Genomic DNA, 14,118 nt, shown 5'->3' with positions numbered 1-14,118 from the left:
GCCGCGCATGGCGGCCACGTGCCCCAAGCGCTGGACACTGGGGCCCGGGGGCAGTCCTGGGGCCGTGCTCCTGGGAGCCCCACTACGTGGCGGCACTGATCCGTTATCTCCCTGCTAGTGACCACCCCCTGGGTTTTGTGCTGGGAAGGCTCTGTTGTCCTCCTTTGTAGGGGGGGCTACCAGGCAAATGCCCTGCACTGTGGTAGGTTGGGCAGGGCAGGAAGAGAAGCTGGGTGGGGTGGGGGGTCCAGGACCCCAGGGAGTAGCCTGTCGGGCAAAGGTGGGCAGTGCTCCTGGATCCTCCCTTGGGAGAGGTGATGTGATCTGCAGGCTAGGAAGCTTTTCAGCAGAGGCCCTGTTCTGAGAGCAGCAGGGGTCTTCAGGAGCAGTGCTAAGAAGGCGGTGGGCCCAGAGGAGGTTGTGGTGGGAGGAGGGTCATGGTTGACCATGCTGGAGTCAATGGATGGTGGCCACAGGGATGCAAAGGGAAGATTAGGGTGTCAGGACCCCCGTGAGTGGAGAGGTGGGGGGTCCAGTCTCCAGGAATAGATGCCATGATGATGTACTTGCATGTAAAGAGGAGGACAGAGTCCATGGGCTGGGAGCTTGCATCACCTCAGTGCTGGGGGCTGCTGGGGAGGGGGCTCAGCAAGGAGCACCTGGGAACTGGAAGGGGGAGGCGGGGGCATGCAGGCTGGGCCTGGGGGCAGGGTCCCAAAGGGTTGGATATGGCTCCCTGGTGGGCAGGGTGGCCCAGATTAGGAGGAGGCTTGCTTGCCCCGGTCCAGTGCTTGGTGGGAAGATCCCTCTTTCCCGCTGCAGTGGGGGAAGGACTCACCTTGGTGGAGTCAGAGGGAGTGGGCCTGTCTGCCTTGGACGTGGTGGGCTTCTTGATTTGTCACACAAACCAAACCAAATCGTGGGTCATGTTCACTTGCTGCATGATGGCAAGATGGGAAAACCCATCTCTATAGAGAAAAACCTCACCTGGACTCCAGCTTCACTCCACCCGTGTGGTCAGCTCAGGTGTCATGGACCTGAACATAAAAGCTGCATTGTTAAGACTTCCAGAAGAAAATGTAGAAGAAAGTTTTCATGACGTTGGTGAAGAGGTAAGCAAGGAGATCTTTGAACACCAAAATCATCAACTATAAACCAAAAATGTAAACTTAATCAAAACTTAATATTTTCATCCTTTGAAAGGCACCCTTAAGAAAATAAAAAGGCAAGGCACAGACAGAAACAAAATATTCACAATGAATGTGAGCAGCCGAGCCCTTGATCCAAAATACATAAGGAAGTGCTACAACTCAAAGAGCTTCCCTGGCGGCTCAGATGGTAGAGAATCTGCCTGCAATGCAGGAGACCCAGGTTCGATCCCTGGGTTGGGAAGATCCCCTGAAGGGAATGGCAACCCATTCCAGTATTCTTGCCTGGAAAATTCCATGGACAGAGGAGCATGGCAGGCTACAGTCCTTGGGAGCACAAAGAGTCAGACACGACTGAGCAAGTAACACTTCACTTCACAACTCAATAACAAAAAGACAAGCACCCTACTGAAAAAATATAGGCAAAAGACATGAGCCAATACCTCACAATGAGTTTGAGCAAGCTCCAGGAGTTGGTGGTGGACAGGGAAGCCTGGGGTGCTGCAATCCATGGTGTTGCAAAGAGTTGGACACGACTGAATGACTGAACTGATTACCCCACAAAATAAGATGCAAATGGTCAGTAATATCACGAAGATCATTAGTCACCCCGGAAATGCAGTGCACAGCGGGACGCCCCCTCACACAGGAACGGCTGAAATTGAACAAACCCAGTGCCAGCTTTCCAGGTGGCTCAACTGTAAAGAATCCACCTGCCAGGAGATGCAAGAGATAAAGGTTCTATCCTGGGTCAGGAAGATTCCCATGGAGGAGGAAATGGCAACCCACTCCAGTATTCTTGCCTGTATGCCCACTCCATGACCCATGACCCATTCTCCTAGGTGTCTCCCTAAGAGCAGGTGAGGCCTTCCATCTGGGCAGTGACTTGTGTTCTGATGGTCACAGCAATTCTGCTCCTTGTCTCCAAAGCATGGGAATAGCTGAGTGTCCGCCAGCAGGTGATGGCAACATGGGCACCTGCTTTTGCATCTGCTCAGCAAGGCCCGGGGCGGCCTGCCCATACCTAGAAACATCAGGCTTTGGAGAAGACGCAGAGTCTGTGCCTTCAGATGCCGTTTGCATGCATGTGGTCCTAGAGTCGGCACAGCCAGTCTGTAGGGACAGGAAGCCAAGTGGCAGTGGCCTGGGAGGGGGCAGAGGGCCTTCCCGTGGAGGTGGCTGCTCTCTGTGCTGCACTGGCATGGTTCTACGGTGTACCTGGGTCATAACCCCCAGTTTTAGGCGCACTGGAGGAGACCGTGCTGCCTGCCATGGTAGCTGCCAGCCACGTGGGCTCCAGGGCATCGAAATGGACTGTTCAGATGGAGACAAGCTGTGAACGTCAGACACGCCGGATGTGAAAAACATGAGAACTATCTCCTTAATACTTTTTAGTTGCAATGATAAGATTTGGGGTGTATTGGATTAAGAACACTGAATGTAATTTCACTGCTTTCTTTTTGTTCCTGCTCACGTGGCCAAGAGAGAATTTTAAATTGCACACGCAGCCTGGATTACTTCTGTTGGACAGTGCTGGTGTGAGCGATTACAAATGTTATTCACCTGCATAAACCTGAGGTCATGGGAAAGGCCAGTTGTTGGTAGAATTTAGTTAAATGGCTAAATTTACTAAATTACTTGGTAAATGGCTGAGTTTGTGTTCGGCTTTGTTCCATATCATGGTCAGAGCAATGTTTAGAAAGAAAAAGCAGGCGTGTTTGTCTTCCATCTTCTTCACTGAGGACCGATGGTCTTTAAGACACGGTGCCCCTTCCGTCAGCCAGGATCACAGCAGAGCTACTCCAGGCGCTTCCTCCCAGCTGGGAGGGCAGGTCGAACACCTGGACAGTGATTCTGGTTGGAGCTGAGTTAGAAGAGCAGCGCCTCATGTTCTGCCCCCGGGGTACAAGGGGTGTGTGTGGTATGTGTATGAGGTGTATCTGTGTGTGTAGTGTGTGTGTGTGTGTGGTGTGTCTATTTGTGTGTGTGTCTGTGTGTGTCTGTGTGGTGTGTGTGTCTGTGTGTGGTATGTGTATGTGGTGTATCTGTGTGTAGTGTGTGTGTCTGTCTGTGGTATGTGTGCTTGTGTGTGTGTCTGGTATGTGTGTGTGTGTGGTCTGTGTGTGTGTGGTATGTGTATGACGTGTATCTGTGTGTATAGTGTGTGTGTCTGTGTGGTGTGTGTGTGTGGTCTGTCTGTGTGTTTGTGTCTATGTGTGTGTGGTGTATGTGTGTGGTCTCTGTGTGTGTGGTCTGTGTGGTGTGTCTATGTAGTGTGTGTGTGTCTGTGTGTATCTGTGTGTGTGTGTGTGGTCTGTGGTGTGTGTGGGTATAGTGTGTGTGTCTGTGTGTGTGTGGTGTGTGTAGGAAGTGTATCTGTGTATAGTGTGTGTGTCTGTGTGTATCTGTGTGTGTGTGTGTGGTCTGTGGTGTGTGTGGGTATAGTGTGTGTGTCTGTGTGTGTGTGGTGTGTGTAGGAAGTGTATCTGTGTATAGTGTGTGTGTGGTGTGTGTGTGTGTGTGTGTGTGTGGTGTGTGTGTGGTATGTGTATGAGGTGTATCTGTGTATAGTGTGTGTGTGTGGTGTGTGTGTCTGTGTGTGTTTGTGTATGTGTGTATGTGTGGTCTGTGTGTGTCTCTGTGTGTGTGGTATATGTATGAGGTGTATCTGTGTGTATAGTGTGTGTGTGGTGTGTGTGTGTCTGTGTGAGTGTATGTGTGATGTGTGTGTGTGGTCTGTGTGGTGTGTCTATGTGTATGTTTGTGTGTGTAGTGTGTGTGTGTGTGTCTTGTGTGTGGGTGGTCTGTCTGTGTGGTGTGTGTGTGGTCTGTGTGTATATGGTATGTGTATGACATGTATCTGTGTGTATAGTATGTGTGTGTGTGTCTGTGTGGTGTGTGTGTGGTATGGGTATGAGGTATATCTGTGTGTATAGTGTGTGTGGTGTGTATGTCTGTATGTGTGTCTGTGTGGTGTGTGTGTGTGTCTGTGTGTGTGTGTATCTGTGTGTGTGGTATGTGTAGGAGGTGTATCTGTGTGTATAGTGTGTGTGGTGTGTATGTCTGTGTGTGTAGTGTGTGTGTGTGGTGTGTGTGTGGTATATGTGGGAGGTGTATCTGTATATAATGTGTGTGTGGTGTGTGTGTCTGTGTGGTGTGTGTGTGTGTCTGCGTGTGTGTATCTGTGTATAGTGTGTGTGTGGTGTGTATGTCTGTGTGGTATGTGTGTCTGTGTGTGTATGTGGTATATATGGGAGGTGTATCTGTGTATATAATGTGTGTGTCTGCGTGTGTGTATCTGTGTGTATAGTGTGTGTGGTGTGTATGTCTGTGGTGTGTGTGTGGTGTGTATGTCTGTGGTGTGTGTGTGTGTCTGTGTGTGTGTGGTATGTGTAGGAGGTGTATCTGTGTGTGTGGTGTGTATGTCTGTGTATGTGTGTCTGTGTGGTGTGTGTGTCTGTGTGTGTGTGTGGTATGTGTAGGAGGTGTATCTGTGTGTATAGTGTGTGTGGTGTGTATGTCTCTGTGTGTCTGTGTGAGTGTGAGTGTGTGCCTGTTTGGTGGTTGCGTCTGAGGGTGGGTGTGCGTTCACATGCCCCTGCAAACAAGGACAGGCCTTGCCCTCGCTCACACCCCCGGCCGTCGCCTGCTGCGGCGCGTGTGAGCCCTGGGCTCTGTGATGAGGGCTGGGTCCCACAGGAGGGCCGGTGGCCACTGCTCCCTGGGAGGCCTCGGCCTCTAGCGATGAGCTGGTTTTCCCCTGTTTTGCATGGTGTTTGGAGACCTGGGGAAGCCTGGCTGCTGAGAAGTCTGGTTCCATCCTCGCGGCCACCAGCGGGGGTCCGGCTCCGCTGGGTCAGCCCGGCCGCTGCCCTGGGCCCAAGTGCCCTCTCAGACGGCGCGGAGCAGCGGCTCGGGGGCCAGCCCCGCCTGTGCTCCTCCACGTCAGGGCTGGACGGGAGGGAGGGTTTCAATACTGACGGCATCTCAAGAGATCGAGACAGAGGAGAGCCTGCTAGACCTTATACTGAATGTACTTCTGGCTTAATTGCAAAGTCTACCATCGGAATCGAATGACAGTAGTTACTATTATTACTTATGAGGTTTCATTAATCGTAATTATCCATGTTTTGAGATTACATAACACACACACAGGGCTTTCCATGTTTCTCATGAAAGAGAAAGTGAACTCTCTCCCAGCTTACACCTCGGTAGTGATGGCACGGTTTGGGGCCGCTGAGGCCACGCTCCCTGAAGGCTGTGGCCTGGAGAAGTCAGGTAGAGAGACGCCCTCAGACCTTCCGTGGGGTCGTGCCAGGCTGGACCCGCGAGTGAGGCCTGGCAGTCCGACGCAGCGAGTGCACAGACGGCATGAGCGTGGCTGATCCAGCCCTGAGCCTGCGGCCCTGGCCCCCAACGTGCTTCCTGGGGGCGGTGGGGCTGCAGGCGGGCAGCAGGCCTGTCCCAGGGATCTGAGCGCCCGCTGTGGCCTGCCTGCAGGCATTCATGGATCCGGCTCTGTGATCACCGTGTTCTTTACACCCATTTGCGCTCTCAAATATTTAAACATCCACCTGTAAGCGTTTAAGTGCTCACATTCTCAATTCAAACACCACCAGGTGCGTGGGGACGTGGAGTGCTGTGTATGCAAATAAATAGTCTAACAAATTCCAAATAAGTAAGTTGGCTAATTTGTTTCAAGTCATTAAGCAGATTACACCGTGTACAGACTCTTGGAATTCATTACACCTTCAGTGTTGCCAGCGAGACGCAGCACGTTTGCGGACGGTCATCACCAGCGCGGCCAACACCCCCTCCTGAGGCCTGAGCCCACCTCGAGCCGCCTCTGGCAGCGCCCTCCTGTCAGTCCGTTTGGGGCTGTGTTTGCCAACTCACAGAGGAAGCAAATTTCCCGGGATCAGCTCCTGGGCCCAGGGTGCCGCCGATCCCTGCCTCCCCAGGGGAGGGGAGATGGCCGGGGTGACCGTCCCCAGGAGGGGGACAGTCCCCATGTGGCCTCTGCCCTCCAGGACCCAGAGGCCGCCAGCACTGTCCCTACAGGCCCCAGCCAGGTCTCAGCCGCCTCTAACAACAGCTGCGTTCCTTGCACCTGGAGCCCGCTGTCTCCCTCCTGCGTCCTGGGGACAGGCCCCTCAGTGGCCGGGGGCAACACCCCCCTCAGCCTGAGGCCTGCCAGGCCAGGAGACCCCAAGAGTGAGGGGGCCAGGCAGAGCCCAGGGATTGGACCACGCCTGGAGCCCCGCAGGCCGGCCGTCCTCAGCCCCTCGGGCCCGGGGAAGGCTGCACGCGGCCGGGTCCGCAGGCTCACAGGTGGCCTTGTATCATCATTTCAGTCCTGCCCCGGGAGGAAGCCAGGCTGCCCAGCAGGCTGGCCACCGAGCCAGGCCCACACATCAAAGGGAGAACCGCCCACGCGGGCGCCCAGGGGTGCTCTTCCTGCACGGCCGGGGCCCCAGGTCCCTGAGGGTCACTCAGCCCCTGTCCCCTCCTTTCTTTCCAGGAAGACGCAGCACAGCTCGCTGGACCAGAGCTCCCCGCCCCAGAGCGGGGCGTCGGCCTCCTACAACCACCCGGTCCTGGGCATGTACGACGCCAAAGACGACTTCCCCCTCAGAAAGACAGGTGGGTGCGGGGCCACTGTAGGGGTAGGGGATTGGGGGGCCCACCAGGGGGTCCTCAGGGCGGCGTCGGCCGCTCTGTCACAAGCCAGAAGAAGGATGTTTAGACACAAGCGAGGTGCCCGGGACGCGTGGACCCTGTCCAGCGGTGACTCTGTAAGCAGGCAGTGGCTTTTAAGAAGGATCAAAGCAGCCCGGGGTCTTGCACTGGGGCGCTCAGGTGGGCAGGAGCCAGCAAAGCGAGCCTCTCCCCAGAGCTGTGCCCTCAGGAAGCCTGGTCGCCCTCCTGGTTGTGGAGGGCGGGGCTCTGCTCTCGGAGGCGGCAGGTGTAGCCTGGCCCTCGAGGGAAATGCCGGGCTTCATGGAGTGGGGGTGTGCGGCAGCTGCTTTTTCACGAACATGAATTTGTCTTCATTCAAAGGATTTTGGTCAGTTCCGGACAGAGAAGCTTTGGAACAGCTTCTCCGCCGGAGTGGCGGGGTACAGGCAGCAGGGCTGGGGGCCCTGCCTCCCCATCCTAAGGACACAGGCGGAGCCCCTGTAGGCAGTGCACCCCAGAGGACGTGGGGTCACCAGCCCCGAACAGGAGCCGGACACAAAGGGGGCGCTTCCGCTCAGCGCCAGGGGACTTGACCCGCATCCTGGGTGCAAGACGGAGGGGCCCCGTGCCAGAGCTGGACCCCAGTGGCCAGCGGGGCCCACAGAGCCTTGCCCGGTCAGAGAGACGTCTGCACGCGTGGCTGGGGTCTGCGTAGGCTGGCAGCACTGTTGGTGACTGTGTGAGCGTGGCTTCTCCCCTCCAGTTTGAGCGCATGGTTGTCCCCCGTCGTGTGCTGAGAAGGGCCATGGCCTTCAACTAGAGAGCCTGCAGGCTCCACAGAAAGAAGCGTCTGTTCGGATCCCGCCAGCCACCCCCAGGCCTGTCCTCCACGCCCCGTCCTGGAGCTGACGCTGCGATCAGCCACGCCGCCGCCAGTCAAACGGCCCTGTGCAAAGAGAGACCCCGCGCACCTGCCCCAGGAGGCCTGGGCCTGGTGGAAGTGGAACCCAGGGAGGTGGGGAGCTGGCTCTGAGCAAGTGGCTGGGGGTTCTGCAGCTCAGTGGGTGTCTCCCTCCTTCTTTGCAGCCCTGGGCTCCATGACAGATTCCTTAGGCTCTCCTGACCTCAGTTTCTCATCTGCAAAGTGGGTACGCTGAGTGCACAGCGCTTGTGCCCACCCTGGGGCAGGGGAGGATGTGAAGGACAGAGCTCCTGGCCACCGAGTAGAGCCACCTTCCATGTGGCCCTGAGCTGCGTGATAATCGGCAGCGCCACCCACAGCCCCGCATCCCCAGGACAGAAGAGAGGCCCCAGCCCGCTCTGCGTGGGCTGTGGAGGAGCTCAGTAGAGACGCGCTTGCATGGTCTGTCTTCTAAAACAGCAGCCCTGGCACATTAGTGATGGCAGTAAAGCCAAGGCTCTGGGGGAGAGTTTTAACCCCTTAGGGGACAGAGTGCAGCACGGTGTCCTGCGTCTTTCTTGAAGCACCTATTTTCAAGCACTTGTCGCTGCTAATTCTAAATAATTTACATCTATCTATGCATTTAGCTCCCGGGTGGCTCAGGCAGTAGAGTCCGCCTGCACTGCAGGAGACCGGGGTTTCATCCCTGGGTCGGGAAGGTCCCCTGGAGGAGGACATGGCAACCCACTCCAGTATTCTTGCCTGGAGAATCCCATGGATGGAGCGGCTTGGCAGACTGCAGTCCATGGTGCCGTGAAGAGTCGGACACGACTGAGCAGCCAACACACTCGCTCAGCTAATCCCACGGTGATCCGCCCTCCCTCCATCTTTACGGGCAGTTTGGGGCGAGTGAGCCTCAGGACACTGTGTCAGGGACGGCTCCTCCCGGGGGGTCCTCTCTGGGCCCTGGGGACAGAGTCTGTCTGCGGGAGCTGTGTGTCTGTGACGGACTCAGGGCTGTGGCCCCCAGGGCGGACACTCATGCTCAGGCCTTGCTAGGTCACAGGGCAGAAAGCTGGGGACCCCGCCCGGGGTTCCTGGCACTTAGTCAGGAAGACGTGCTCACTCCCAGGCAGGGCCCTGAGCCTGAGCAGCGGCCGGCTCCTTGCGCATCTCCACAGTGGTTACGGAGCACGCTGGTCGGGCACTCCCCAGGTGCCCAGCCCTGAGCTGTGTGGCAGGCAGGGGACAGGCCACCACTGTCCACGTGCTCCAGTCCTGCAGGAGGAGGGGAGCTGCAGAGTCCTGGCCCAGGGTGGACCTGTGGGGCCCCGGGGGAGGGGGCCTGTCCCGTGGAGGGCAGGGCTGGCTTTTTACCCCAAACAAACAGAGGGGACTGAGGCCCCCCATCAGGTTTGCACAGAAGCCCTGGCCCGTTGGCTGCCTCTGGGCCTCAGGGTCCCCCTCCACAGCCCCCGACCCGGTGGGGCCCACGCCACCAGGGAGGGCCTGCCGGGGCTGAGACAGTGGGTGGTGTCCAGTGGAAAGCCGGGCCATCTGATCACTGAGACCCCATGACATGTCGGTGAGTGTACGCAGCTCGCCCTGCAGTCATCCCCTTCCTACTCATCCTAGCCACGAGTAGCGTGGCTCGAGGTTACCAGGGATGCACGTGGCACGCCTCTCTGCAGTTTGGGAAGGGCGGGTCACCTCGCGGTCCGTCTGGTTCTGATGTGGTTTGTGGACTGGGGGCAGCCCACTGGCCTGGGCAGCTGTGGGCATGGCCCGCGCGGTACACCGCTATGCCTGGGTGTGCTTCATGTGGGTCTGGGAGGGGCTGGGGGGCCGGGGGTAGAGGCCCTGCGGCCCTGGCACAGGACAAGGCACTTTCTTAGCTTTCCGGGTGGGGTGAAGGGGGTCGACCCCGCGGTGCCCAGCCATGCCGGCCCAAGGTCCCAGCCCTTGGGGGGCTTTTGGTGCTACGTCTTCCCTCAACTTTGTGCTTGTTGCAAAGTGGGTGTGAATATGTTCAGAGGGTTTTCATAAAGGCTTTGTGGTGCTTTACCAAAGAAACTTCCAGAGATGACACGTGTGGTTAAGTATTCATACTAGGCAGTGTCTATGTGGAAAAGGACCTCGCTGTCCATCAAACCTGGACCCCTCTTCGCATGAGAAGTGCCCAGTGAGACCTGGACTTATCTTGTCCAGATGCACCGTGTTCATACCTGAGCTTGGCAGCCACCTGAAATACTGTATCGAAACGATTGGTGTAAACACCTGTCTTAAACACCATGTAGAGTGCTTTTTTTTTTTAATTAAAAAAATCACGAAAGGAATGCATTAGTTCAGTGCAGTCGCTCAGTTGTGTCCGACTCTTTGCAACCCCATGAATTGCAGCACACCAGGCCTCCCTGTCCATCACCAAATCCCGGAGCTTGCTCAAACTCATGTCCATCGAATCAGAGATGCCATCCAACCATCTCATCCTCTGTCGTCCCCTTCTCCTTCTGCCTTCAGTCTTTCCCAGCATCAGGGTCTTTTTCCAAGGAGTCAGTTCTTTCCATCAGGTGACCAAACTATTGGAGCTTCAGTGTCAGCATCAATCCTTCCAATGACTATTCAGGGTTGATTTCCTTTTGGATGGACTGGTTGGATCTCCTTGCAGTCCAAGGGACTCTCAAGAATCTTCTCCAACACCACAGTTCAAAAGCATCAATTCTTTGGCACTCAGCTTTCTTTATAGTTCAATTCTCGTATCCATACATGACCACTGGAAAAACCATAGCTTTGACTACATGGACCTTTGGTGGCAAAGTAATGTCTGTGCTTTTTAATATGCTGTCTAGGTTGGTCATAACTTTTTTCCCAAGGAGCAAGTGTCTTTTAATTTCATGGCTGCAGTCACCATCTGCAGTGATTTTGGAGCCCAAGAAAATAAAGTCTCTCACTGTTTCCATTGTTTCCTCATCTATTTGCCATGAAGTGATGGGGCCAGATGCCATGATCTTAGTTTTCTGAATGTTGCGCCTTAAGGCAACTTTTTCACTCTCCGCTTTCATCAAGAGGCTCTTTAGTTCTTCACTTTCTGCCATAAGGGTGGTGTCATCTGCATATCTGAGGTTATTGATATTTCTCCTGGCAGTGTTGATTCCAGCTTGTACTTCATCCAGCCCAGCATTTCTCATGATGTACTCTGCATATAAGTTAAATAAGCAGGGTGACAATATACAGCCTTGACGTACTCCTTTTCCCAATTTGGAACCAGTCTGTTGTTCCATGTCCAGTTCTAACTGTTGCTTCCTGACCTGCATACAGGTTTCTCAGGAGGCAGGTCAGGTGGTCTGGTATTCCCATCTCTTTCCAAATTTTCCACAGTTGATTGTGATCCACACAGTCAAAGGCTTTGGCATAGTCAATAAAGCAGAAGTAGATGTTTTTCTGGAACTCTCGCTTTTTCAATACTCCAGTGGATGCTGGCAATTTGATCTCTGGTTCCTCTGCCTTTTCTAAATCCAACTTGAACATCTGGAAGTTCATGGTTCACATATTGCTGAAGCCTGGCTTGGAGAATTTTGAGGACTACTTCACTAGCATGTGAGATGAGTGCAATTGTGCAGTAGTTTAAGCATTCTTTGGCATTGCCTTTCTTTGGGATTGGAATGAACACTAACCTTTTCCCGTCCTGTGGCCACTGCTGAGTTTTCCCAAGTTGCTGGCATATTGAGTGCAGCACTTTCACAGCATCATCTTTTAGGATTTGAAATAGCTCAACTGGAATTCCATCACCTCCACTAGCTTTGTTCGTAGTGGTGCTTTCTAAGGCCCACTTGACTTCTCATTCCAGGATGTCTGGCTCTAGGTGAGTGATCTCACCATCGTGGATATCTGGGTCGTGAAGATCTTTTTTGTACAGTTCTTCCATGTATTCTTGCCACCTCTTCTTAATATCTTCTGCTTCTGTTAGGGCCATACCATTTCTGTTCTTTACTGTGTCCATTTTGCATGAAATGTTCCCTTGGTATCTCTGATTTTCTTGAAGAGATCTCTATTCTTTCCCATTCTATTGTTTTTCTCTATTTCTTTGCATTGATCACTGAGGAAGGCTTTCTTATCTCTCCTTGCTATTCTTTGGAACTCTGCATTTCATGGGCATATCTTTCCTTTTCTCCTTTGCCTTTTGCGTCTTCTCTTTTCTCAGCTATTTGTAAGGCCTCCTCTGACAACCATTTTGCTTTTTTGCATTTCTTTTTCTTGGGGATGGTCTTGATCCCTGTCTCCTGTACAGTGTCACAAACCTCCATCCATAGTTCTTCAGGGACTCTGTCTATCAGATCTAGTCCCTTGAATCTATTTGTCACTTCCACTGTATAATCATAAGGGATTTGATTTAGGTCATACCTGAATGGTCCAGCGGTTTTCCCTACTTTCTTCAACTTAAGTCTGAATTCCGACAAGTTAACAGATAAGTCAGACGCATGCATCCTGCGTGTGACCTCCGGAGACAGCTCCTGTGTCTGGTTTGGTGCCTACAGTGCAGACGGGATCTATGCCGGCGAGTGGGGTGTGTGTCTGTGTGCGGGTGATGGGCGTAGACTGTCTGTTTGTCAAGAAAACATCTGTTTTGCACTTCCGCTGTAGCTCCACTTCTCAGTTACTGTTGTATCTGGGGTACCACTCCATTTCAACGCATAAGGTCAACACCTTTCCTGTATTATCTCAGTTTACAATTATTGTAGCAATGGTAACTGTTTTCTAGCTTTTAGTTCTGCCCTCAAATATGGGGGCCTATAGTCACTCTGCAGGATCGACTCCTGAGTTAGAAAGCGTGTGCAGAGCCTACAAAGCCCAGCTTGCTGTGCCGCACCCTCCGCTCGTGAGAGGCCCTCGTCCCCCTTCACTCACGCGATGCCTCCACGGGTCACCCCAGCCAGCCTGATGGGTGCCGAAGCCATGACCTTTCTGCCTTTTCAAAGAGCAGTTCCGTCCCCGTCAGGGACACGCATGTCTGTTACGTCCCATCGTCCCTGCTCGGGAGTAAGCTGAGCACCGCATTGCAGAACCGCTGGGCCTCGTTCCCGGGGCCCAGTGTGGCCCATGCCCCTGAGCCTGGTGGCGTGCGTGCTGGCCAGGCAGTGTCTGCCGCCACGCTGGGCACTCAGGGACGGTCCCTAATGTCGGCGTTTAGTGGCAGCTCCCCCATATGCTTTTCTCTCGACCGGCTTTTTTTTCTCGTTGCTTTATATGTTAATATCCCTCCTGCGTCTGTCACGTATGCTACAAAGAATTGTATTCCAGCCTGTCCTCTGTCTTTCTAGAAAAGAAGAAAAGTCGCTCAGTCGTGTCTGACTCTTTGTGACCCCAGGGACTATAGTCCATGGGATTCTCCAGGCCAGAACACTGGAGTGGGTAGCCTTTCCCTTCTCCAGGGGATCTTCCCAATCCAGGGATCAAACCCAGGTCTCCCGCATTGCAGGCGGATTCTCTACCAGCTGAGCCACCAGGGAAGCCCTTGTCTTTCTAGAGTTCTCTTTTTATTGTTATCAGAGTAAGTAACTGTCCATAAGTCACAGAGCCCCACAAGGCTCCCTCCAGGAGCAGCTGGCCTCGGCCCGCCCGGCCCTGTGTCATGATGACATCGCACAGAAAGGGCACGTAAACCGCCCGTGACCTCGACTGCGTCCCCGTTCCTGTGTGACTTCCCTTTATCCTGAATTTGATGGTTTCTTTCATTTGCTTAGTTTTCTGTCTGCCTGTGTTTTTAAAATTGAGGTATAGTTGATGTACAGTATTATACAGCTTTCAAGTGAACAATTGTTTAAAGATGTATTCCATTTGTAGTTATTATAAAATATCAGCTCTGCCCTAGGTATCTCCCTGTCCCTGGTTTTAGTTCAGCCGCACGATTTGGCAGACGGAGGAGGCTGTCCTCCAGGGCAGGCGGTCCAGAGGCTCTGCTCCAGGCCCTGACTGTTCTTCACGGCCTCCCGGGCCTCCTCCCTGGACTCCACCTGCTCCTGGGTCTCGTCTCCTCCTCCACCTTGGTTGTGCAGCTCCTCCGAGCTTTCTGAGAAGCTATGTGTGGAACGTGACTCTCTGGAGCCCTTGCCTGCTGGCAGGTGCCTTTATCCTGAGTGATGGATAGTGTGGCTAGGTCCAGCGTCACCTTCCTTCGGGGCTTTCAGGCCCTTGTCTTACCCTGCAAATGACTGGAGCCTGACCCTGCTCACAAGGCTGACCCTTGGGCCCTGAAGCTCTGAGACCTCCCGGGACACCCCCGTCAGGACCAGGCCGCCGACAGGGCCCCCCACGCTGGGGCGGGGGCCGTGCTGTCCTTCCTGGGTCTCAGGCAGACTCCTCCCCAGGACGGACATGTGGCTGTAGCAACCTCGT

The 14,118-nt window shown here is 54.3% G+C and overlaps 1 protein-coding gene across 2 annotated transcripts in view; it reads left to right on the top strand.

Annotated features, from left to right (window-relative positions):
- Positions 1-14,118, top strand: part of HDAC4 (histone deacetylase 4) — a 288,523-nt gene that overhangs the window by 204,356 nt on the left and 70,049 nt on the right. For both annotated transcript variants that reach the window (XM_052636482.1, XM_052636481.1), the window contains exon 8: positions 6,670-6,791. In XM_052636482.1, the coding sequence (XP_052492442.1) occupies positions 6,670-6,791 (122 nt within the window). The remainder of the gene's footprint in view (positions 1-6,669; positions 6,792-14,118) is intronic.

The sequence above is a fragment of the Budorcas taxicolor genome, chromosome 3 (genome assembly GCF_023091745.1).
Source record: "Budorcas taxicolor isolate Tak-1 chromosome 3, Takin1.1, whole genome shotgun sequence".
In the NCBI taxonomy this organism is placed as follows: Eukaryota; Metazoa; Chordata; class Mammalia; order Artiodactyla; family Bovidae; genus Budorcas; species Budorcas taxicolor.
Note: the sequence above shows the minus strand (reverse complement) of the source record. Positions and strands in the feature narration are given on the sequence as shown.